Source organism: Triturus cristatus, chromosome 2_1 (assembly GCF_964204655.1).
Source record: "Triturus cristatus chromosome 2_1, aTriCri1.1, whole genome shotgun sequence".
Taxonomy (NCBI): Eukaryota; Metazoa; Chordata; class Amphibia; order Caudata; family Salamandridae; genus Triturus; species Triturus cristatus.
Genome location: NC_140581.1, coordinates 865,233,095 through 865,260,370, shown reverse-complemented (window position 1 = coordinate 865,260,370; position 27,276 = coordinate 865,233,095). Strand labels below are relative to the sequence as shown.

Genomic DNA, 27,276 nt, shown 5'->3' with positions numbered 1-27,276 from the left:
GTGTGCTGCCTTCCCTCCACTGAAACTTTGAGGGCCCTGGTCAGTGGATCTAAATACTAGACAATACAGACCCTCACTGGAGAGAAACACGGATTTACATTACAGCATGATGTACAATTTGTGAAAGTACGTGTTGATGCAAAAACAGTTCACCAATGTAAGAATGGTATGAAAACAAACGAATACATTAACAAAAGAACAAAAAGGTAATTCATTTATTTTCTTACAAAATACCGAGAACAGAAATAATACAGTAAACCGTGAAAAGCAAACAATGAAAAATCATAATTTATTACAAAAATGATCATGGTCATTGTTGTCCAGCTGCTAATCTAAACAGCCTCTCGGCGGCTGACTGGGAGAAAGGGTTACTAAAATGTGCAGCACGTGACGTTGGGCTTCTTGCTGTGACGTCCTTGAATGGCCGCTGCTGAAAAACGTCAACGCCCTGAAATATGGCACAACCGAGGTCCGTAACTTCCGCGGCGCGGCGCAGTTGTCTTGACTGGGCCAGGGGACAAGAGAAAAGCAATATAATGCAAAAAGAGCCAAGTTTAAAAGAAACGCAGGATAAACCCCAATAGTAAAATAACAATACACCAATAAAAACGGAAAGCAAATAATACCGTGGAAACATTTTCAACAATGTAAATATTTGGATCTGAAGGCAACATCTAACCTGGCATGGCTGAAAGGCTGCGAAGTCAATGACGTTCACTTTAGTGTTGATTTTAATCGCCAATCTAGCATAACTCTCCTCAATGTGTTCCAACTGTGGGGGTGCAGCTGCCTAGAGCTACAAATTTAAGTCACCCCTGTAGGCATTACCCCCTCAGCCCTTTACAGACTGAACTGTGTCCACCCCTTTAGACAGGCTCTCTGGTGCAAAATTAATCCAAGATTAAATAAAACAAAATACATGTGCTGCTCTGTGTCCCTAAAGGAGCCCCTCTTTTCTCATCTCATTTTTTGTCTGCTTTAGAAGTATGTAATTTCCTGTCTGGGACAGGGACATGCTGCCTTTACATTTAGATTCTGGCACCAGGTAGGTATCGCGAACTTGGCACAAGTTAGTGAACTGGCTCAGAGATTAGGCCTTCACCCGAGTCATGGCAGAGTTTACACTCACACGATGTGATCGCCAGCAATACGTTTGGCAGAAAGTGCCGTGTACAGTCCAGAAGTGAGCAGGGGGGCTTCTGGGTCACCAAGGAAGTGGTTATCCTTCCATAGGAGGCAGTGAAGCACCGCCTGACCCATAACTGCGCCAAGCACCACCAATCGGAACAGAAGAGGGAGGACTGCCAACTGTCCTACCTCTCTTTCTACACGCAGGCTTGGGAGGCCTTGGCTGAAAATGCCTGGGTGCATCAAATCATCAAGCCAGGGCTCATCAGGAACCAATGGCCGTGAATTCAGAATTAGAGTGGTCCCAGTAGTAGAGATACAGATTGAGGAAAAAAGGCCACGAAAGAAGTCAATGGGAGACTGCTGGTTCATAGTTCGAAATAGACAACAATGGCTTCAGCAATCACCTCAAAATGGTCGCACTTCAGAGACACCTGTGCAGGGTCTGGTATTGAAAGTTTTCAACTTCACTCTATCTCCAGTCTGCATATTTACATAATCCATTCTGTGTCTTGGTGAATACAGAGGTCAGAGTGGTTCCACTTGATCTCGAGTCCTCACCTTGCTTCCCACCACTCGAGTGAGTATGATATACAGCAGGGATGGTTGATGTTTTTACTCGCGCGCTAGGAATCCGGTTTTGGCTGACAAGGAAATAGTACTTCAGATGCTGTCAGCCCATCTATTCCTCCTGAATCTTAACAAATCTTATCTCCAGGGAGACCAGCACAGGACTAGGTATTCAAGTAGATCTTTCAAACTAAGGGCACACCGGCCAGTATTTTACTGAAGTACACTCAGATAGGAAGTGGCTCCTGGTGCTGGGCCTGCAGCAAGCAGACAGTCTGGACTCAGCCTCCAAGCACGGACAAGGCAAAAACTAAAAACGAAGCTAACCCAATTCATCCAATCCAATGTCGTACTCACTTTAGGCACACGCCAAGGCCAATAATGAGAACTGGCCTAATTATTTTTTTTAAACCCTTTAAAAATATATATAATCGAGGCCCACAATAGACCCCAATCTCTAGGGCAAATGGTTGATCTTTCTGCACACTATGGAGATCTGAATTGACTCTTCAATCTTTTGCAGGCAAGTGGTGTTTTTTCTCGTCTTCATGCAGGACTCTTGCATCAATGTGGTGTGTTGGCTGTAAGTGCAATTGAATCCCGGCGTCGGGCATTTACTACAGTATTGGAGGCTATCGTGACAGGACTTTGATGGAAGTGGTGGCTGCTTCTCTGCAAACTTTGACAGGAGTGCATCTCCTCCTCGGAATACTGATGGTGATCACGCCTGATGCCCTTGGAACACAGTCTGAGCAGCAATATTCGTCCAACTGGTGGCAGCGGTCGGTTATACTAAGCGTCAGAGTGGTTTACTCCACTGTAAATGGACCAAGCACAGAAAATCCGAAACAATAATAATTATGTTTTGTCATATGTGAACAAAGTGATGGAGGATCCCAGTCTAAGCTTTTCAGGTCTACTCCTGGGTAGAAAAGTACCTCAGATCACTTTCAACTGTACACACAGAAGCTGACCACCTAGCTAGACTGTTTCCCTTCTGCCCCTCAGCATTTCTGTCTTGCCTAGTTCTCTTCTTGACCATTCGGAGGTTTGGCACCACAAGGACAAACCTTTCTGTGGACCAAAGCATGTGCTTTTCTCTTGTTTAAACCGAGTTTCTCACAAAGGTAAAGATGACAGTCTCTCCCATCCCCCCCCCCCCCCCCAAAGCGGTCTATGCTGCTCTGGTTCTTTCCTCTGCTCCATACCACTCCAACCAAGTCTGTTGTACCAAATGTGCTTGCAGAGCACACAGTTGCTATTAAGTGTACCTTTCTAGCCCCAGAGCAGGAGGCAGAGGCTCCAGAAGGGATCCTCCCAGTTTCCCAGCCCCATTTATCATCCTGCCCTGGTGTAGTCCTTCAACTAAGCTCAGCTGATCAAGCAATGGGATTGAATAGACAGACTTTCAAGGTTAGGCCTTTCCCAGCTAGTGTCTTATTCCATGAAGTGCTCCCACAAAACAGTCTTGTGGTCCCCACTAGGGAACCTAACAATCCTGGCCTAAGGGGCTGCAGTGAAGGTTTTCTGTGACCCTTGGAGATGGCTAGCCTCCAAAAGGGCTCCAGAACACTACTGAGGCTTTCTTTTCATGCAAGACCAGGAAGTAGACATCGGATGCTGGTCTAGCATCTTCAGTTCGTGCTAGCTGCCTTACATGGGGCACCCTGTGAGCCACTGGAGTTGCATCTCCTAAATTAATGCAACTATGGGTGTTTTTTTTATGGCAAACATTTGCCCCAGAGATTGGGTGAATGGTGGGCCTCTATAGATATATGTTTTAAGGATTTATTTACATTAGGCTAATTCTCGATGTATGCCTAAAGTGAGTTTCTCTTTGGTTTGCACAAACTAAGTTACCTTAGTTTTTTGCTTACTCCATGCTTGGAGGCGGAGTCCAGACTGACATTTGGATGTTGCAAAGGTGGTAAAACCTGACCCGACTCAGGAAAGCAGATTGCGGACAGGGTGAAACCCTGTGCAGGACTACGGACGGCATCGGAGATCCTCCTCTTGCACAGCAAGTTTGGGGGCAGTGAGTAGCAGCACAACAGTGATCTCCATGTCCCATAACAGTGGGCTTGTCTCAACAATGCAGGAGGGGTCTAAATGGATATGTTCACTTTTTAAGCAAAAGCTAGTGGGTCATTCTAATGGACACGTTCATGGCCATTACATAGGTATCGAACTCCGCGTTCATCTGCTGTTGCTGACTGGGGGTGAGGGGAGGACCGACTGGATGTTCGGTATTAGTGCTCTCTCCTTGGACCTTGAAAGGTCCAGCTCGTCTTCTTGACTTGATTTAGTCTGGTGTGCAATGAAGACAAGTTTGCATTCCACTGGAGCAGTGGCGTGACTTTACACGATTTAGAAAACCAGGTGAGAATATTTTGCCAAAGCATAGCCTCAAAGAGTAAGGACTGGAATGAGATTAAACAGTAACAATAGAATCTTGAGTAAGCAATCTTCATCATTTCGATTATTCCTTCAGCATGGCTGCCGCGATCTAGAGGAAGAAATGGTAATAACATGATGAGCAAAGAGGGGGTCTCTCCTCTATGGATCCTACTGGGTTATTAACTCTTGCCACCATATACCTGTCTGGAGAGGTGGACACTCAGGAAAAATGTATTGCTGGGATCAGGATGGCAGAATCAAGATAATAAAAAATACCAGTACAGAATCGGAGCATTTTGTGCCCCTAAAAGTGAAAATCATCATAAATGGATAAAGAGTGCTGTATTACATTAGATTAATATTAAATAGGAAATATAAATCGCGTTCAACAGATATCTGAAAAGCTGGAGTAAATCGAAGCTGTGGCTACATATGCAAGCGGTCCAGCGCTGCAAGTGCGTGTCCCTGGTGTGTTGTACTTAGGACGCTCCAGGTTGGTGACGCAAAGCTTGCAACTGCTGAACAGGCAACAAAAGTTGGGTTTTCAACATTTAGATTGGGCGCTCTGTCTCCCCAGTGGCAGTTCCATAAAATCCACATTAGATAATACTAATTTACATGGATAAAAAAAGAAATATTGCATAGGATCCCATACATTTCAATTCAGGCCTAAAAATATAGATTGTGTAATATTACACAGTGTTGTACATCGTAGAGTGAACGCGAAACGTACAGTAGAAAAAAAAGAAAGCATTTACAATATTTTCCAGTTAAAAGAAATAACATTAACGTTGGTCCAGAGGCCTTTTCTTCATTATGGCCTGCAAAAAAAAAAAAAAAAAAACAGTTGAAAAGAAAGCATTGGCTTATCTCTTAACCAATTGACCTGGTGCTGCAAACAAACTACTTATTGGAATTAGGTCAATGGCTAGCTTGCCAAGGCCCATTGTTCGGTGTTGCATAAGTAATCAAAGGTGCTACTGCGCCACTATAGGTACCCAATTAAGATGCGGCTTTTGTGAAAATGAGATGTGTACAAAATATGGGACATACTACTAATCTGCACCTCAGAGAGGCTTTCGGTTAAATACAGGACGCGCTAAGAGTTGGAGCGAGTTTAAGAGAGGATGCGTCATAAAATTGCTGAGCGGTGGCCTGGTTATAATCCATAGTCAAACAATACGCACCTTCCCATTTCACTGCTCCTTGGACCTTGGATTTTTCTTTTTTGGTACTCGTTGAGGGTAATCTATGAATTAAGAAAAGAAATATGGAATCTTAAAAAGGTCGAAAAAGAAAAACTAAAAAGGAAAATTCTTTAGTACCTTATATATACCACGAGGTGGCAGCAGAGGCCGCTGGTAATCAATTTTTAGGTTCCAAGGGCCGTATGGCGACGGGAGAGCTGTGTTTTTGCACTTGTGGTGTCTACAACGCAAATATACACCTTAAACTTTCTTCGGGTTAAAGCATGGACTTTCAATAGACCAAGTCGGAAACAGTGAACAGGGTGGGATTGTATCTTTCTGTTTCTAACTTGTTCGTCTAAGGTTCATACCTTAACTCGGAGAAATTCCGAGTTTATTTCTGAACTTTAGACACCTCAAACCCCAAAACAGGGACTCGGACCATCATAAGGTCCCTGAAGTATAAAACACACACTGTGTTTGATATGCCGTCTCAATTCCCCCAAAACAAGCGGAAAATGAATTCAACACTACAACAGGACTAGAGGCGAGGGTAAGGGGCGCGGTGCAAGAAAAGACATTCACTCCATTATTTTGAGACAGTTGGTGCCACTATTATGGCACTTACCTAGCCACATTTATTTGTTTCTCTTTTGCAAAAAACGTGTGAATATACTCCAATCCAAACATTTCACCCACTTACATGGGCATTGAGTTAATGGCAGATACTGCAATGCACGGTATAGTGGGCTTAAATCACAACGTTGAGCTTTCAAAAAATGGCTGTCTACTCAGGTGCGTTTGGAGTAGATTCCAACCAGCGTTTCACCTACACTTGGGAGAAGATTTCCAACTTTCAAGAGAGTCACAAAAAAAGGAGTGCTGCGGAAAATGTATTATAAGAATTCCAAGAGAGCTCCAACGTAGCTAAACTTACTATTGCAGAACACACGTGGAACTGTTTGCATGTGTAATTTCAACAATTTTGGTCTCTGGAAAGGAACTTTACTCCTCCCTGTGGCAGACATACAATATTGCTTTATGGGGCTCTAACACTCCAGCAGTCTGCCACGACAGAGGCAAAGAGCAACGATGAAAACTAGGGAAGGAGACGGAAAAAGGGGCAAAAGGATGAAGAAGGAAAAAAAGGAAACAATTATGGAGGCCAGAATGAAAAAAAGCGAGGGAGAAAAAGAAGGAAGCCCACTAACAACCTCAGAGTAAGTGAGCCTGGGCATATCGGTAGAGTCAAAAATATTATGGCATGAGTGTCCCTTCAGAACTACCTGCAAGTCGTCTTCCTTTTAGATAAATTCTTTATAAATAGTGCTGCCGTGGGGAGACAAGAATTAAAGACTGCAACACTCCCTTCCTGGCTTAAACTGAACATACAAAAATGTACTGCAATCTCATGGATCTTTTTAGATCAGAAGTCTGGTTGCAAAGACATCTCGGGGATATGCTGAAAGCTTCCCTAGGAATGCATGTCGCCCAGGGCCGGACAGGCCGTAGCGGGCACCGGGCAATCCCCCGGTGCGCTGCACGGGTGGGGGCCGTTTTTGTAACAGGGCTGTTTTTGCAGCATTGGGGGGGGAGGGGCGATTTTGGTTCCCAGTCCGGCTCTGATGTCGCCCACTGCTTGCCACTGGCTTGGTTATTGTGTAACTTACATTTGCTTGCCTTCTATTTGCTGGCTTAATTTGTTGTAGGCTGTCCAGCATGTCTTTGTCCCTCCTGTGGAGTATAGTCTGGTTAACACATCGCTCACTGGCTCTTTGTATTCTTCCACAAGTGCTCACTTTCTGGGAACTCTTTTTGACTTTTTCATGAGGCATTCCAGGAGAGTAGATGTGTTTTCAGTTGTCTCCTGTATGCTAGTTCACAGCAGTGAGTGTGCTGTATTCCTTTAAAAAGATTTCCTGCCTCCTATCTTTCCGCTTGACTGATTCTACTTATGTCTGCCAGTAAATCAATCTCTCATGCCTGTGAGGAACAATGTTCTGTCTACGGGCTTGTTTATTTTGGTCAGAGCTCTTCAGTAACGGCATAACTTAAACATTCCTCTTCCTCAATTTTAGACCCATACCATAGGCACTGGAATTAGGGGAGTGGAGTGGGCTGAAGCACCCCCAAAACAACCATGCTGGAGTTCAGGAATGAATGAGCAAAAAACAGGTCTTAACATTTTGTTTTATCTTGTCACCTTTGCTGTGCAAATACAGAGGTCGATGTTCGGCTCGGCCTTCCAGGGATCTTAGTGTTTACTTTTTTTGTAGCACTTAAAATTGAAATACCAGTAAATTAACTGTACAACTATTTCAGAATTAGGAAGTCACAAATGAAGCACATTGTTTTGTAACTCTGAAGTGTGCTGAAACAAATATTTTAAAATGATCAAAAGAAATCAGTACACTAGGTGATGCCATTTTTCACATATTATCACATCACTGTGAGCTGTATAGTTTTATCAGTAAAACTGTATGTCTGCAAATGTAATGGGCTTTTCAACTGACCATGTATTGCCTCTAACTGCAGTTTGCTACTACACCATGCATACGCCACTCCACAACACTATTCCAATCTACGCCACTCCACAACACTATTCCAATCTACGCCACTCCACGCCCCTTCCACTCTACGCCACTCCACAACACTGCACTCTACTCCATTCTGTGCCACTCCATTCTACAACACTATTCCACTCCACGACAATCCACACCGGTTTACTCCATGCCACTACCGTCCCCTGCATGGCACGCTATGCCACGGTAAACCACTCTACGACACACTGTAGGACTTTCCACTATATGACATTCCACGACACTCTGCTCTACACCAGTCCACTCTACTCCAGTCCACCCTAAAACATTCCACTCTACACCTGTCGTGTCTACTCCACGCCACTCTACTCCATTCTATGACACTCCACTACTCATTCTGCACCACATTTTATTACAATTTGCATCACTCCACAACACTCTGATCAACTTTACGCCTCTCCACTCTACACCACTCCACTTTAAGCCACTCTACACCATACCACTCCATAACATTTTACGACACTGTCACTCCATGACTCTACTCCATGCCACTCCACTCTAATAGTGTACCCCACTACACAACAAATTACGCCACTCCACTCTTAGACAGCCGATTTTACTCCCCTCTACGACACTTCACTCTATGTTACAGTAAGAAAGCAAATACATTTATTTACTTATACAGAGGTGAAATTAAGAGAATAACCAGGTTTTGATTGATTTTCTGGAATGTAGGTGATAAGGAAATATTCAAGCTACCCAGTCCCAATAATAAAACCGGTGAGGGTCAGGTTAGGACCCTTGCTGTTTATTGAACGGATGCGTTTGAGCTCTCGTTGCGGCCAAACATGTTCCTGAGGAACGCCTTACAGGGAGGAGAAGGCCAACAGGGCACGTTATGTATATTTTCTGTTATTTTTGAGCAGTCTACATGTAATCTAAAAGTATCTTCGTAGACAAACTCCCAGCACCCCTTTAGGCCTTTCCAAATGGTTGTGGGGTGGGGGAAGGGGGGGGGGGTGTATTGACCTGACGTCCTTGCCTAAGGTCTCTCTGAGGGACATTGGTGGTGTTTGCGCAAAAAAACTTTCCTGGGGATAAAGTGGAACTGCACTCAACTGCCTGGGGAACACTTTTGTTGTATTTCTTTTAAATGCGCCGCTATAGCCCAGAAAAACTTCAATGGTGGATAATTTTCTGGAGCTGGTTCCCTTGAAAACTGCATACTATTTATTTTTATATAAACAAAGAAGTTGCCATTAGTCTCACCAAATTAGCGGACTTTAATCTGCAGACCCTGAATAAACTTCTCTCTACTGCACAGATGAAAAGTACTGCACAGGCACTAGTGAAGCTAGCTCTGCAGCTTGTGGTCACTTACAGACTGGTCCTATATGCAAGGCTATTAAGCCAAAACAGAGAGCATAGTTGGAGAAAGGCGACTGCAGCAAAGTGCTGGTTAGCATCTCCGAACTGTCCTAGTCCGGGGTTTGCTGTACCGGACAATCTGGGAGCCAAGTCGTAGTTCAATCAAGGGAGGAACAGTTCAAAAATGGCAGTGGGAGAGACCAGTAGGTTGTTACCCTAAGAATTAGCCTCAACAAATAACTATAATGAGAGGGCAAGAGGAATGCCATGAGGCAATAGCCTTTAAGAAGAATACAGTCCAGGTTGAAATGTATGTAGGCCTTCTATACTTACCTGTGAATGTTTGGGAGCAAGATTCCACAAAAGACATGGTATCATCTGGCACAAACCATTGGGATACAATTTGTGTATTGCCAGAGCGCGCCCTACTATGACCTCTCTGCAGTCTTTCACTCGTACTTGCAAAGGCAGCTTCAATTCAAGCAGAACAAACTAAAGATAACTCACTACTATTAGGATTATATAGCCACTAGGGAAAAATATTAAGTGCTTATGTTTTTGGGAAGCAAGCCGGGATGTGTGATGCACTTAGAGGGAGATCTGGGAGCCAAAATAAAGAAAGAAGACTTAAATGTGGCCTGTTGACACAGAGAAATAGAATGTCCAATGTTAAATTGACCCATTTTAGAGAAGTTACTTGAATTTCGGCTCCCACAAGGAACATGGATACATGCACTTAAATCGGCTCAATGCTCCCTCATTCCCAGTTATCAATGAGACTATACAGATGCAGCGTATTAACTTAATATGAAATTGGGGTGTTATCAATTACAATGCGATAGGAAAGAGATCCGCTCAATTTCCATGATTTCAGTGTTAAAAGTGAGTTGATGGTTCCACGCGGGGCCCACTTTTTGGGAAGAGGGGGGAGCAGGAAATAATGGTAACGAGAAGGATGGCAATCCAGTGACAAAAGGAGACAGCAGGGATGAAAAGGAACCTGCAAGAGTGAGCTAGAGGGGCAGGGATAGTTTAGAGGTGGATAAAAAAATGCATGAGGTGCAATCTAAACCAGACGGCATTGGTAATCACAAACCTAGACATTCGGCAGCAATGCTGACAGGCATCTGAGAAACAACTTTGGGCCCAACACTTATTCTTTTACAGATTAAGCACTGTATTATTCATAATGGGAGGAATGTCTCAAACACACCACAATTGTGTCTTCACAGGCTAAACACAACAATGAAAAGGGACAAAATGACAAGTACATCTAATGCATTAGTTTTGGTGACGTAAGAAAGGATGAATTCATCTCGGTCCAGAGTTTGGTCACCAACACCATAGGGAAAATGCTTGAGAGACATGAGAAATGTGGGTTAACTAGCTTAGTGAGTGACAGGGTGGCGAGTGGTGGCACTAGACAAGCACCAAATGTATAGTTAAATGTTCCTAGTTCTCATTATTGGAGTTGAAGTATGAACTTAGGGGAACAAATGGGAGAAGGAATACAGAATTGTTTATGGGAGCTGTGCATTTGTGGGTCTACCAAGTCCAGGAAGCTACAAAGGATACCTGTGACTTAAAGGAAAGTGCTCGGACACACTCAGGAAACAATATAGGCATTCAGCTTTTTGAGGAACCCCGGGCCAGTGTTATATGTACTCTGAAACCGGTACCATTAGCATTTGTTGCGCATTCTAACTGACCTGGAGAAGAGCCATGGACCGGTCCTTGACGGCCTCATCACAGTTCTAGAAACATGAAATGGTCAGGATATTAAGAAAGGCGAGTTCCACAGTGAAGAAGGAACTATATTGTTTTGTGTGCTGATGCCTTAATGCTATTATTTCACGGCCACAACAAGTGACTTTTCCTAATTCTGCACAGGTTAGGAATCTCTATTGGAAATAAATGAATGAACTGAATTGACAGAGTTGGTCAACAGTAAGCCATGAGGAGCAGTCACAGTGATCCGAAGAGAATTTTCAACCATGTATGGCAAAGGAAGCATTACTCTAGCAACTGTTCACCTAAATGCATCACACCACCCATGTTGCCAAGTCAGTCCTTACACAGAACTAGAGTACACAACTGATGTGTAGTATGGTAGAGCCCAAGGGCGATGCTAGAAATCAATACTACACCAGTGGGATCTACAGACCTGTATTTTTCAATCATTGAGCCACAGGGCGGCCTACTTGGAGACAGGCAATTATGAGGTCCCGGATGAGTTCAAGAAGGCAGGTGAGGATCTGGATACCTAGCAAAGTCATGCTTCTACAAAAACAGTGAAGAGAATGAACAGGTCTATTTAGGAGGCAACTGAGGGACGACTGGCTGAAGGCGAAGGTCTCCACGGAGCGAGTCTAGACATGAAGTCAAGAAACTTTCTCCTCTGAAAAAGAATTTACTTTTACAAAGGTGTGGGGAGGAAATGTGATCCAGGGTCTACCCTGTTAACTTAGGAACCTGGAGACTTCAATTCTAAACTCAGATTTGGCAATTGACCACAACGTCCTATGATTCTAAGAAAATGTTGCTGTGCCTGAAAACATCAATTTGTATAATAGAAACTATAACGTGCTGCCTTTGTGTTGGGAGTGGTGGAGTCATCACCTCCAACACTGACCTACGTAACCACTTTCTTAGCTTTAATCTAATGTCTTATGTTTTTAGGTACGTAATTTCTTTTAGAAATGTTTTCTTGAAAACGTTAAAATTCACATATGGTTTAAATTTGGAAAGCTTTAGTGTGAATGAGATCTCACCTTCCATGTCTGAGTCGCTGTCTTCTAACGAGGGAATGTTAATTAGCGTTTGCTTGCTGTCCCTCAGGACGACCAGTTGAAGCTTCCCCCGGGACTTCTCGATGAGCTTCTGGGCTTCAGCTAAAGACATGTTCTCTGTTGATGTTCCATTGATCTGAAAATATCAATCACACAAATGAAAGCCAATGTCACGGATTTGTCACAATGAAAACTGGGCAGATTCAATAATAAGCAAAGAGCAGTCTTGTTATCTGGAAGCACCTCTCTAGAAGGCCCTCTAAACATTCTTTTACATGAGGCCATGTTAGAAGACACCACAAAACTGCTCCTCAAAATCAGAGAATGGACGTCCATCCGTTCGAGGTGTTAGATGTTGCAAATGTGATGGTTCTCCTGGTGTGTGCTTGAAAGACAATTTCAAGAATCACTCAGGATTTGACACTGGTGTTATGAATTAGCACCTGTGATGTAGATAGAACCTGATGCTGGATGCCTTAATAGACAGTTTATTAGAACACTGGAATATTGGGAGATCCATTGATAGCAATGGAGTGCTCCGGGCTTCTAATGGCTGGTAGAAGCCTGGCGCTCCAACATTCCAATGCTTGTCCTTCACAGCTGTTGCTGTGAACAAAGGCCTCATGGAGCAAGGGGGCGGGTTGGAGCACGAAGGGATTTAGATCCCCTCAGGCTCCCTGAGACCTTTCTTTTATTTGTTAGAACATTCTGCCCTTTACTGTTGGAATGTTCTAATAGTCTTATAGCTCGCCATAGAGGGGCTATATCAGCTATTAAAGGCTTGCTACCTTGTTAAAGGCCCAAGTTGAAGGTGAGGGCCTCAAGCGCTGGAGAGGGCCTTTAATGGCCGGTATAGCCTGCGGGGGCTGGGGGGGGGCTTTAAGGCTATATGGTATATTCAGGTTATGATGGGTGTAGGTTAATAACGCTTTCTTGATGTGTGTTACAGTAAGGTGCTGTGCAGTGTCTCTTGGTGGGCAGTGCTGCTGTCAGCTCGCTGACAAGCAACCATAGCACATTCTACAGCCTCATCAATGGCTCACTATAGATACATTGTCTGCTCAAGGTGCACCACCCCTGGCTTCCTTCGCAATCCCAGCGCTCATTGAACACCATGGGAGCCCTTCCATGCACTCCCTTTTTAATCCGACTCGAAACCTATTCCTTGGTCTGTTATTTACAATCGAAGATGCAGAGCAGAATGGGACACGAGAACGCGAAGTAAAAGCGATGTACCAACAACTGTTAAAATAGAAAGGCCCTCTCATTCATCAAAACATGCACCCTGCGCTCGTCCCTCATTCACTCAAAGGAAAAGAGACAGCCACCGGGGTCCAACCAATTACTACCTTAACGCGTCACTGTGCCTTTAATTTGGTCACGCTGGTAGCTGCTCGAGACGCATGCTAACCTGCCTCCTTGCTTGTTTGACTTTCAGTCCAATATGGCGCAGTGTGTAGTTCGGTTTTTCGTTACATATAGCAGAGCGGGTGCCCTGGTGAAATCAACCTGTCAAGGACGATATACATCGCTTGCTCCGGCCTTGCATCTTATTTACCTTACGTTACAATGAGCTGCGGGTGTATTAAGAGGAAAAAAATACGCGTTTAGTGCTGTGCAGGTCAGATTAACTACACTTCATACAGAGCTCATTCCTCAAAGCCAGTCCTGCCGACGTCCCAAGAGCAGGGTTGCTGGAAGTAATCCGCCCGGCGCTCCCTCCTCCACGTACTCGGAATTCTTCAGTAATGAGCTATGAACTGCAACACCCCGCACACTCCCCACTTCCAGGGAGACGCCAGGGCTGGGGTTCATGAACGCGCTTGCTTCGCGTGGAGGAGGCGGAGTACTGCTTTCCCCCAAGCACCCACTGCCCTTCTGCATCTTGGCCCGTGGTGCAGGAATGGGGGTTAGGCCCCATTACATCATGTCAGTCTTATGCGTGCAGAGGAGCCAGATGAGGACACATTCTACTTGTGGTTTGGTGGAGCCAGCGCAGCCCTCGACATTCACGAGATGATCAAGATCACACAGCGCCTAACCGTTAAGTGGGTCCCAAGCACTAAAAATTCAAAAATGTAGAAAACCAAAAAAGTGATGAGCAGAATGAATGCTTGAATTAATTGCAGCCACTGGCGCATAACACTGCATAGGGTATTTTTTTGCTCAACGTGCAACTCTAGCCAGGGACCAGCCATAATCACATCAAGACTTGGTCCTGTTCCAACATGAAAGGTCAGCCCGAACTGCTACGTCAAATAACTCGTCAGACAGGAACACAGGGCATTGTCTGACTGATTAATGTAAGCATTCAATACATCATATAACATGTATTTGTAAAGCGCATGTTCACCCAGAAGGGTCACTGGGCCCTGAACAACAGATGTTTATTCTTACCAAACTGTACTCATTTTTATTGACATCAGAAGGATAAAAGGACCTGCCGGGATTTGAACCTGTGACCAAGAGGTCAAACACAGGCCTGGATGCACTAGTCCACCAGACATTTTTCGTTCCAAAGGGAGGTGCTCTAAGTGCGATGGGTACGCCCAGATGTGGGTCTCGTACTCACTGTGTTCAGGACCCAACCTGCGCGTCATTGATACGGCGTAACAAAATCAAAACCTAGATGACGTAGCTTGCGTTCACGTGGGTAACCCAAGTGTAGATATCAATTACCTCCGTTTATAACTATATATGTCAGTAACTTCACCTGTCTTTCAGTGTGTAGCGAGTCTGCTTACACTAAAATAAAGTGATACATGCAACTGGTTGAGAACTATTTTTGGGTCTTCATTAACTGGTCCCTAATCTAAAGTGGGTTTGTAATAGGCTATGGGAACAAAAAATCGTGCCAACAGGCCCCATGCAAAAACACCAGAGCTTACCGCAAGTCACATATATTCTGGGACACCTTCACCCTCATTGGTGTGTAAATCTGGACCCCTTAGTTCTCATCTAGTCTGGCCTATGGCACTGCCTTCTGATGATTGCGTCTCCTTCCTCAGGACTGAGGTGCCTTTACCCTCCCCTGCAGTTCTGATTGGATCTTGGCACCCTGCTCTAGGGGTGTTAAAATACAAAAGACATCATGTGATCAGATGTAAGGATTTAGTCACCACCTAGTTCCACCTAATGGGCGAAGAGGCCCCAAACCCCGGTCTGGAAAACTAAGGTTTAGCTCCTATCTGTTGGAAAAACATAAAGCAGGGTCTGCCACTTGGATAGAACATGGGATCCCTCCTGTCCTCTATCACCCACTAGGCTGATAGTCCTGCAGTGGTGATCGGACATGAATGGCCAATCCAGTTGATACATTGCTCCTGTCCATCCTCAGCATCCGACTTGTGCAGCAGATGTGGTATGAGTCCCAAAAGCTCCTGTGGAATCTTTCTGCCTGTGCTTGAAATTAGCCGAGGGCCACATGTCTAGTCAACTGTACCCCGAGGGTCATGGCCCTTCTTCCTCTGAGAGACCATTGTCAATTTGTGGATGTCCCTCAGGTGAAAGCCTCTCGACACAGGCGTGTGGAGGGAGGGAGTGTGCCTAGGACGTACACTGTCTCGCTCCATCGGATTTCTGATTTAAAAAATCTGAAAGGACTTGCAGTTCGTTCTGTTCTAGAAACAAAGCTCTCCTAGTGAGGCAACCCACTCATCAAATACCTGCAAACAAAATCACACACCAATCATGGCTCATGCACTCGCTTGGCAGCACCTCATGGCTACCTCAATTGGTTAACAAGCTCCTGTCCGGTGCAAACTCGTGACCGCTCCTCAACACATGCTTCACAATCCTACTTCAAGGGCGAGGACCTTGCTGAAGATGCGTTAGCAAAAGAACTATTGTGTCAGCTGTTGCTGAAGCAGGGCTGCCGCTTAGGTAACAAGAAACTGTGCTGAACTGACGAGGGCCTTCACCATTTTTCCTGCAGTAACTCAAGTGTCACTCGTTTGGCGGGACATCGGCTATGAACATGCTACAGGTCTGATGTAGTGCCAGTGCCCCATTCAAAATAACAAACAAGCAAGATCTCCAGGAAGAGGCCACAGGAAATAAACTAAAAAAAAATGCAACATCAGTAAAACTCTCACCTTCAGAATGAGGTCACCATCATGCAAACTGCCATCTTTCGCTGCTAGGCCACTGTTCGACATTCCTTTAACATAGATCTGACTGCCAAGCCGCAGGCCGTATTCTGTCAAAAGAAGTTCAAAAGCAGAATGTATGACATGGAGGAAATGCCGTCGCTCGCCTCTTTAGATCTCGCCAACCTAACAGCACAGCTATCTGGTTGCAAAAGGCCCATTGTGGACTTACAAAATAATTACAGTGGGATTACAGACCATCCATTGCATACCGTTGATTAGTTTTATTGCCACTCTAATGTTCTTGCTTTTTATTAACAACCATGGTGGTAAAGAGGAACAAACAGAAAAAGGGGGAGGCAACTCCCCCTTTTTCTGTTTGTTCCTCTTTACCACCATTTTGATTGGAAGGCTTCTATCCTTCAACCACTTACTTTTAGGGGTCTACTTTTTTCTTTTTCCTTAAGCACTCCATAAGAGTGCATATGCTGTTTAGTTCTCTCCTGCATGTGCTGCTTCCCTCCCTAAAATACTCACCCAAGCACATGCTCAGTGTTGCTCTCTCCCTTCCTGTGCTGCTCTCACGTTTGCTTCCCCATCTGCCCTTGTGCTGCGTTACTCTCACCCTCATGTGCTGCTCCCTCTCATCTGACTTTCCCTCACTCCTTACCTATGCACTTTCTTGCTCTCTCATTCGTATGCTTCTTTGTCAATTATTCCCGCACTGGGCTTTATTTTCATTTTATCCCCTTACCTGTTGCTCCCACACCATTGGTGGACAAATCTACATTTTGGGGGGGGGGGGGGGGGGGGGGGGGGCTTGCTAGTAGTTCCAGTTTGTTGCCAGGTGTTCTGCTACTCTAAACGGGTTTTCGCGCGCCTGACGTTTCTTTTTTCCATTTCTTAATTTACTGATCGAAGTAGTGTTTACCATCTCAGATCAGCCAAGAAAAATACTAAAAATAAAGGAAAACGACACCAGTCTAGTGCCATTCTGCTGGAGCACAACGTGCCTGGTGAAGCATGCACATGCCTGTAGAAGCGCACGACAAAAGCCTAGTCATCCTGCCATCTTTCTTTTTTTTTGCATATAGTGTGCAGCATGGACAAATAATATTTTGCAAAACGCTAATGCTGCACAGAATCGGCGAACAACATTGGCAAAAATAAATGGTTCAAAAAAAGTAAAACCTAGAGGCTTTGACAATGCTGGTTTTAAAGGTTTCTTGCAACAACATTTTGACAAAGGCGCTGTGAAATCTCCCAGTCCAAGAAACTCTGAAATTGTGCGCGCTAAGAGAATTCAGCAACTCACAAAACTACAGTGGCAAATCTCTGCATGTCAGTTAAAACATTACATCATGCTTTGTAGTTCGGCTGGCACCAGTTAAAACGGTTGTACTGAACATGTATGCATCACATGAAAGTTTCTAACGCACAACTGCATCATATGCATGACCTGCAGCCTCTGTCGTGCTGCTGGAATGCTAACCTGCAGTTTACGTGTGGAATTCTACGAGGTCACCAATGAGTCATAACGAATTCACGTCACAGTGCACGTTCCATTTTGCGCTTTCATTCCAGAGTCGCCAGTAAGGGAGGGACAGGAAATATTCTGTGCTCTAGTAAAACGACGGCGCTCACACACGCACAGATCAGGGATGGCGTGAGACATGATGCAGTGAATCTTGCTTAAGTTTTCAGAATGGACCAAGTACTGCAGAAAGATGAAGGGACTGAAAAGCGCACAAAAGTGAAGCATCAGGTGAACTAGTCATCCTATTTTAATACGATACTAAACTGCAGTCCTGTGCGAGGCGAAATAGCAAAGTCTCACTGTGTACAGTGTAGGAATGTATGAGCTGGAATCCTGCATCTCACTGACACGCTGTGATATTACGCGCCACGATTTGGGAACACAATTCCCAAAAAGTGGTACTTAATCTCCTATGGTTGTTAAGGTACACCATGTTGCGTACCACCGTTTAGCAGATTAAAAGAGGCGGGCGCATATATTAAGCGGTGCAAATGCAATCGCACTACCTATTCACAGACCCATACAAGTATTCACCCAACCACTCACTCATCCATAGAGCCACTCGCATACCCACTTTCTCATACAGCCACTCACCCATACAGCCACTCACACAACCACACTTAATACCCATTCACACATCCATACAAGCACTCCCACATACGCTTACTCACCCATACAGCACTTCACAGACATTCACTTTACAATCCACCACTCACACACCAACTCACTTAAGCAAATACCCACTCAAACAGCCACTCACTCACCCATACACCACTTACACACCCATTCACTCATACAGCCAGACACTCACCCATACAGTCACTTACATCCTCACCCACCCATACAGTCACTCACACAGCCATTTACTCACCCATACAGCCACTGGCATACCCACTCACTAATACAGCCACTCAATCACCCACACAGCCACTCACACACCCATACACCCAGTTTCACACCCATACAGGTACTCATGCACGGCTACAGTCACACAACCACTCGGGTCACGTTAGAAATAGTAACACATATTAGTATTCAGAAAGAATAGTAAATTACTTATATAGTAGCTTAGTATATATCTTTAAGTCTCAGAAATGTTTACAAAATATTTACACTCATTAGATGTCATCAGTGATGTCACTGACCATGTCATACATGATTTAATATGTGAGTTCATAAGCAGTGCACTGCTGAATTTCAATGGAATTGTATGAGTGAAGTCTGAGCCCAACTGTAACGTCCCTGTAACCTTTGTTTTTTTCCAATTAATATACAAATATACATGCATATAGCAAATGATTTCCAACATTGGATTGATGAATCATTTGCACACAAACATTCCCTTAGTCCAACCCTACAGGGCTTTGAGGTCTCTGGATTCGTGAATCAAAAACTAAATGTTTTGAACAACAGATTTGTTGCACCACAGCTGTGTATGGCCAACCGCAGCAATGAATGCCCTCTGGGCATACCCACTGGGGGTTGGCTGCACGCAGCGGGTTGGGCACAGAGGGCTGGCTGAAGGCAAGAACTTGAGGCCAATCCTCACTGCACTTGGCAGTCTGCAGAGGGTTGGGCGCACTACTTAGCAGAAAGCCAGACAATGTGGGCAGCCACTGCTGCGCATGGCCAATGCACATGCACAGCTGGGTTGGCCACCCACGTCAGGTTGGGTGCTGGACCTAGCCAATGATGTGGATTGGCAATAAATACGTTAGGCGAAAAACACAGATGGATGTGAAATAGTCGGAAGTTGAAGGAAAAGAAACAGAGGTTAAAGTGAAGTTATGGCTAGCTTTGGTTAGAAGACTTCACAATTAGTTAAAAAAAACAAAAAACCTCAGCTATTCACTGGAAAAAAAAAACAGTTAAAGTGCTTCTATGGTTATCAAACAAAACCTAAAAATTGAAATTCTCCAGTTAGATTAACTAGAACTCGAGCTCCCATCATGCACTGCTTATGACCTTACATATGACTTCACTCAGGACATGTTAAATGACATCACTGATGTCAGTATACACAGGTACAAATAATCTCCCTTTGGTCATGTGCACTGGGCTTTAGTTGTAGTATCAGACTTTAATGGGAGCGACCAACCCACACTGTGCATAACCTTCTGCTGTGTGCAGCGGGGACTGGCCTCACAGCCTGGCAGATAGCCATTTCATGAGCCCAACCTATAAAATGTGGAAAATCCCTACAACACATTTCTGTTAACTAAGTGTACGGGGTGGCTGTACGGCCCGAGGTATGGCCAGGCCATGCACCTGACTGTCCCTGCTGTGCACAATCTTTGACTGCGTGCAGTGGTCATTGGCCTCTATTAAAATGTCTTGTGTAGCCAACCACCGCGATACATGGCCTTCAGCCTTCCACACAAGTGGATTGACCTTTGGCCCGGCCCTGTACCCACCCTTTCAAAGGCAGCCAACCACCACAGCGTATGGCTTTTAGCCATGTGCAACAGAAATTGGTAGCACAGCCTGGCTGTATGGCAGGCGCTATGCCCATTCCTCCGCAGACCTGCTGCATACGGCCATAGGTCCCTTTTTTCTTTTTTAATTTTATGGTTGACAGTCTATCAATAGCACTATCACAGATATGTCATCAATGATGTCAGCAGTGATATAATATGCAAGTCCATAAGCAGAGCGTGATGGCGTTATGGTTAGTTTACCCAATCATGAATTTCACTTGTTTTTTCAGTGTATATATGAAATTATGACCGATTAAAAGAAGCATTTAATAAAACAAAGCAGGGGAACACCATTTTGGGGAGCTGTATTGGCGTTAGAGCAATGCATTAATCTTCCTTATTCACGGAACATGTAGAAATATCGTCCATAGTTATTGATCATGGCTTTCTATGGTGTATTTATACAGAATTTCTATAAAGTGGCTATAAAGTGGTACACAAAGCACTATAAAAAAAAATGCAAATAATTGAATAAATGTGTGCAACACAATGTTATATTGTGGTATTGCCATTGCATGACGGTGGTTTTAAAAATAGGATATTTAGGTTTACAACTGGTTATTCTTAGTTTTCGGATGAGTGTTTAGGTAATATAATAATAAATTATTGTATAATAGGTGAGTTGACACACCAGTGAAAAACTTCCAGAAGAAGCAAAACTCATCAGTTGGCTGGCCTATTAATAGGCACACCCGCCAATCTTAAGAAAAGAAGCTTCAGTCTGTATTCATTCACTGACAACTGAATTTCTGGTGAATAAAATGGTCTTTCTAAACGCTGCTACATGTTTGCTACTAGCATGGCACCTAATTTATTGGCTTTTGTATTACCGTTTCCTACACATAGGAAATAATAAGGGACTTTGAATTGAAATAGTTAGATTTTTAAAAGAAGAGATTTCCCGCAACTGCTCTAGGTCTTACTGCCAAGTGGAGGGATGTTCAGATTCGCTCATAATGGGGTGTGTGGGGGACAGCTAATAGATAAATTGCTAATATAGGGACCCAGACTGTAGATTCGGTGTGTGTATTGACCATTTTCCGGGGACATTTTCTCAGTGAAAGTAATTCTGGTAGCAGCAGTTCTAATACAATCCGCTTTTCCGATAAACTAACCCACATGGTCTATTCAGCCTCTTAGCTTGCCAAACTAGATAAAGAGTGCTGCTGAGTTCCATAATAACGCCCGTATGAATGAAGGCAAGTATGCACTGACATTTGTGTGTCAGTTCCTGTTGCTTGTATGTGCGCAACGCCACAGGTCTTGGTTAGGCAGACATGGTGGGCAGAAATCCAGGTCCTTTAGAATGGGCTGACGTGATCAGATTTCTGGATTCTTTCTGATGAGGTGGGTGACAACTAGGAGGAAGCCATTAGGAAGCTATTCAGTCAGGTCAGCATTAGAGCAAAGAGGCTGGTGAGTAATAGCTTGTTATCTTTATCCAGGTGGGAGAAAGCCAACGGAGGGATTGTCAACCTTACAGTAGGGAATAAGGACTTCACTCTTCCATCAATGTGATGGAAGTAGCATCCAATCTGATAGGTTACATGAAAGTTTATTTTCAAGTAACGAGGAATAAAAGGAGACAGCGATTGTCACAACCTTCTTCTGCACAAGCTACTCCAACTGTCATTTGCAAACAACGGTCCCACGAGCTCTACTCAGGAGCGTTCCAAAATGGAACCCTCATGAGTAGAATTCCAAAACACCACATCTCCCCGCTCTTCAAACAAAAGCCTTTCAAATTCACACACAACTAAAAAAAATGGAAAAATCTTAAATTGCATACATAAATAGACAATTGTTTACCTAAATAAATACATACTATAATCTTGAAACTAGAACAGGCTCAACATAAATTACTACATGGTATAATGTTGAAACTTTCCTGGCAGTGACTAAACCCTGTATGATGTTCGTCAACTGAACAAACCAGAAAGAGCAACACCAAAACTAGAACATTTATAAACACCCTCCTCCTGTTTCCACTCAGATTCATGAAATTTAGAACCCAACAACACCTTCGCACACTCCCTTTTACAAACCTATTGCAATTCCACCACTGACCATTTTTCAACCTCACAGTACTAGAATTCTCAGTCACTGCTTGCACCATTAGGGGTTGACAGAACCTCACCCCCCCTTTCCTCACAACCACTTTGGGTAATCTAACACAAACCCAATCACCTTTGCCAACGTTAAATTTCTTTGCACATTTGATGGAATCAAACCTAACTTTACTTCGACTTTGCTTCAGACTGATTTCATATTGAGACACATTTCTTTCAGTACTTCTTTGAAACACATCATCCACCAGAATTCCAGATCTACACAACCATGCCAGCTTCAGAAAATCAGAAGATTTTCTTCGCCTTATGGCACAAAAAGCAGTTATACATGTGGCTTTGTTGGGGGTATTACAGTGCGGCCAAAGCATAGCTCTTACAGCTTCTTCAACATCCACGCCTCTCAGAGACGCTCCACACACACATTCGACAACCATTCAAGCCAATCTTTCTACAATATCATTTGCTTGTGGGTGATATAAACTACACCGTTTGTGTTTAACACCAGCACCATTCAAAAATGTCATCATATCTTTAGAAACAAACTGCACACCATTGTCCGACATTAGTTTGGAAGGAAAACCATCTCTGGCAAAAATATCAGTTAAAAAAGTGATAACATCAGTTAAAGTGGTAAGACATAATGCATTTCTATTACAAATCTGACTTCCAGCCATTTAGAAATATAATCTACCAAAACAATGGCACACTTATGTTGTACAGGAAGATAATGAAAGGGTCCAAAAAAGTCTATGGCAACTCTTTCACAGACATTTTTAGGTGTGTCGATTTCTGTTAAAGGGAGCACCCTCGTCTTAAGACCTTTATCATTTTGCTGACAGTTACTGCACTTGGACAACCATTCTTCAACATCTCTATCCATTCCAGGCCACCATTTCATTATTTCACTTAAGCATTTATGAAGCAAACTGTGACCAGACTGGTATTCTGGCGCTGAGGTGTAAGTTTTTTAGACAGAAGACCCCAGAAAAGTGTACTATCTTGGGCATCTACTTCTTTAGAAAGAGCCAGATCTTGAAGGCTTTCCAGAATTTCAGCAGGTCTGTGTGCACTCTCAGACTAGGTGGACGGAAACTCGTTCAACAGTTGGGCAGCTATTATTGAAAAGGCTCGTCCACCTTGTCAAACCTTTTGGAACCTAGGTAGCTAATAGAGATTTGAAGTGGCAGACCGCAAACACCTCCCTGGAACAATGTTTCAGTCTAAGTTGCGACATCACAGGGCCCCTATCTTGAAGGGCCCTGAACATGATGCACAAAGCTTAAAAAAGATCCTCTGTTCCACGGAGAGCCAATGGAGTTCTCTTAAGAGCAGTAGATGGTGAGGATCTTCAGGTTCTCTTTAAAGTTGACTTGCCATTCACTGTCTGGACTATCTGTAGTCTCTTAAGCAGATAATTAGGGGTTCCAAAAAGAAGCACATTACAACAGTCGACTCCATGAAGTATAACGCTCCTTGTAATTAACGATTTAGCGTCCACAGGTAACACCAGGAACACTTTCCTCAGGCCATGAAGCAGTGCATCAAAATTGAACTCTTAGTCTTTTCTCATTAGATGTCATACCTAAATGCCCTTCATGACAGAGTTAACAACTCACTTCTAATGTTAAAGGGTGGAATCAATTTATCTCCGCAAAAAAGAAACTCATTTTCCATGGATAATTCATCCTGGATTTTGCAAAAAGTTTGTAACACCACAATTGTTTTTCTCTCGAACTTCGAGTAACAATAAATCTTTTTACTTTATTCAAAATAATGTCTTCCTTTAAAGCATTGTGTTAATTCACGCATGCTACATTTGACCAACAAATATTGGCAACCATGCATTCGACATCTTCATCAACATCTCCAGTTTTATCACTTACATCTGAATCCAGTGAATCTGGAAGACGTAACAAACAGTCCGCCTTCTTGTTCTTCCCTCCAAGAATGTAAACCATTTCAAAATGATGTTCCTCAAGTTTAGAACCAAGTCTGACCATGTCTAGCAGTAGGCCTACTGGTAATGACATTTGAACCATTCTAAATGGAACTCAACGGTTTGTGATCCGTTCTGATAACAAAAGGAGTACCCCCAAACATAGCATTACAATTTTTCTACTGCTCAAATGCAGCCTAGCTTCTCACATTCTGTAAGAGAATACAAGGTCTCTTGAGGCTTCAAAGAACGCGAGGCAAGCGCAATGGTATTTTTTCATCCTGCACTTTCCTATGTTAAAATTGCCCCAAGACCAACATTGCTAGTATCCTAAGTAATACACATTTTTTTTCCTGGTACAAAAGGACTTAAAGTGCATTACTAAGTTTCTTCTTAATAGTATAAAAAGCTCCTTGCTGCTCCACACCCCAGACGAATTTAGCATTTTTTATTTTTAATAGACTTAATAAAGGTTCAGCAATGGTAGCAAAATCTTGAATAAACTGCGCAAAAAAACACACATACCCATGAAAGCACAAAGCTCATCGATCTTTGGGGTAAGCCACCTCAACAATGGCTTTCAGTAACCCTGGTCTAGGTACAATTCCTTTACATGACACTACATGTCCTAAATATTCAACCTCCTTCACTCCAAAGACACATATCTCTTTTCTCAAACTTAAACCTATTTCTGCCATAGCACTCAACACCAAAATCAACCTACTATTTTGCTCAGCATTATCCTTCCCAAGAATCAACAAATCTTGGAAAATTGAAACAAGGATTCCATTCAGAACATCTTCAATCACCCTTTAAAAGGTAGCTGCTGCTGAAGCTAATCAGAATGGTGCTCTACAATATTAAAAAACACCATCCAGGGTAACAAAAGCCGTGGGATGTTTAGATTCTTTACTAAGAACAAGCTGATGATATGGAGAGCGCATGTCAAAGTTTTGAAACTATGGCAGCCCAAGTGAAGGACATAATTATTCAACCTTTGGAAGTGGACGCACATCAATCCATATGGCCTTGTTTAAACTGCGCAAATCTATACACATTCTCAACTCATTGGTTTTCTTATCGGCTACCACGATGGGAGATAGCCACATAGAGGAATCGATTAGCTCAAATACATCATCTTAACACAAATTCTTCAAAAGTTCAGTTAACTTCTTCCAAATAAATAATATAAGACTAAATAACTTCTGCATGACAGGCAGGCGCCCTTCCTTTAACTTGATATGATGCTCAAAATTACTCCCCATTCCAAGTTCATTTTGAAAATATCCTGATATTGATCCAAAATGTATCCCATGCTCACAGTGGAACTTTCTAACTCACTTATACACAGAACGTGGAGGTAAAATCCAGGTCTCAATTAGAGCCCTAGACAATCTTGATGATGCCATTCTAAAATATCTGGTCCTGCAACTCATACATACACGTTCCCCACAGCTATACCTTCTTTGAATTGTATCAAAGTTATCAAAGTATCCTTATATATCTATTTTAACTCCATCCTAATCCCCAGGATTAACATTCGGAGGTAAAAGATCTTGCGTAAGAACACTCATACAAAGTTTGACTCAAAATTATCGGGATCTTAGATCCAGAATCTGTTAACAGAGGAATCTTAATTCCTTCCACTATAAACTTCTCAAAAGGATTTTTACACAAAGCTCCATATTTCCCATTTGTTAGACCTGTCAGCCCTTTGGGTGGTCCCTCCTCATCATTATTTATTTTGTCCCACTTTTGCCTCAAACCCTGTTATAATTTTTCCTTTTTGGGAACCACCAGACTTTTTAGTGTTGATGCAGGGTCAGGGAGCCATTTTCCCTACCCCTGGAACTTCTGTCTGAGGGCCTGAGACACAAAATGGTGGCCACCCATTGTCACCTGTGACATCACCAGAACCTCCTGGAACATTCTAGAACCCTGTGACAGTGGGAGGCAGTTTAGAATGTTGGGAGGCCATCTCAGAGTGGCAGTTGGCAACTGACTGGAGAAGAGAGAGGACAGAGATAGAAGGAGGTCGGAGTGAGGCAGCAGGGGTGGAAACCAGTGCTTGGAGTGGGGTTCAGAAACCCACCCTTGATGCTAGTCCCTACTGACCAAGCCCAGCCTAGCGCTCTGTGTGGGACCAAGACCAGAAAAACCATCTTAAGGACCTAAATATTGTGAAAAGGCCTTAAAGAAGACGACCAGCAAGTTCCTGACCTGTACAGCAGTGTCCTCCTGGAGTCCTGACGTCGAGAAGCCTGGAGACCTGGAGCCCGAGGTGGAGAAGCGGCGCTGACGGAAAGCAGACGTCGTACCCGGAGCCGCCAGAGGTCGATAGAGGCGCCGGAGGTCGAGTGGAGAGTCACCCGAGGTCGAGGTGAGGGCGCCGACGGAGATCGTGGAGAGGCGCCGGAGGTCGAGTGGAGAGTCACCTGAGGTCGAGGTGAGGCGTCGACGGGGGAGTGAAGTCCGTCCACCGGAGTCGCCGGAAACCGAGGTGAAGCGCGCCGGAGGTCGGGAGTGGAGATCGCACTCCGGAGACACCAGGAAGTGGGGAGTCAGAGTCCCTGTGACGCCGGAAGGCGACATCGAGTCGAGACCGCCCAGCGACATCGAGTCGAGACCGCCCAGCGACATCGATCCGGAGCCGCCTCACGGCGTCGACACGGCGCCGAGCGGAGCCGATCATCGTGAAAAGGACAGTAAGTGGTAGAGGGGGCATCTGAGGCCCTGTGGAGCCCTAAAAGAACCAGCCTGGGAGTGCCAGGGGTGAACTGAGACTGGTACAGTGACCTCCATAAAGGGTTGTGTGGTTTGGAGGGCCAGATCTTTAGATTACTCTTGTTCTGCCTCAGTGTAGGCCCCAGCCTTGACCAATCTAGGTGGGACACCCCCATGCCATCCAAGTGTCCTTAAGTTGTGTATGGGCAAAGTAAGACCAAGTGACCTCATGAAAATGATTTGAACTGTAACTGTCATTGATTGTTTTACCTTATTTATTGAGGTGCTTTATTTATTGTCATCCACTAATTTATTCCTGCACTGTATTTATTGTCTGACTGTATTTATTTGCCATCTGTATTTATTGCACATCTATTTATTCCTTGCTAAATGTTGACCTGAACCTATTTATTGAAATTCCAATGTAATATTATTTAATTGACCTGCTCTTTTAAAGGAAAATCTT

At 43.9% G+C, this 27,276-nt stretch overlaps 1 protein-coding gene across 1 annotated transcript in view; it reads right to left on the bottom strand.

The window, feature by feature from the left end:
- Positions 1 to 201: 201 nt before the first annotated feature.
- The window catches only part of LOC146865999 (tight junction protein 2-like), a 225,339-nt gene continuing 198,264 nt past the window's right edge, over positions 202 to 27,276 (bottom strand). Inside the window, exons 6-9 of the mRNA XM_085632984.1 lie at positions 16,074 to 16,177; positions 11,962 to 12,115; positions 5,283 to 5,344; positions 202 to 4,916 (exon numbers count right to left, since the gene is read on the bottom strand). Coding sequence (XP_085489110.1) covers positions 5,292 to 5,344; positions 11,962 to 12,115; positions 16,074 to 16,177 — 311 coding nt within the window. The 3' untranslated portion in view covers positions 202 to 4,916; positions 5,283 to 5,291. The remainder of the gene's footprint in view (positions 4,917 to 5,282; positions 5,345 to 11,961; positions 12,116 to 16,073; positions 16,178 to 27,276) is intronic.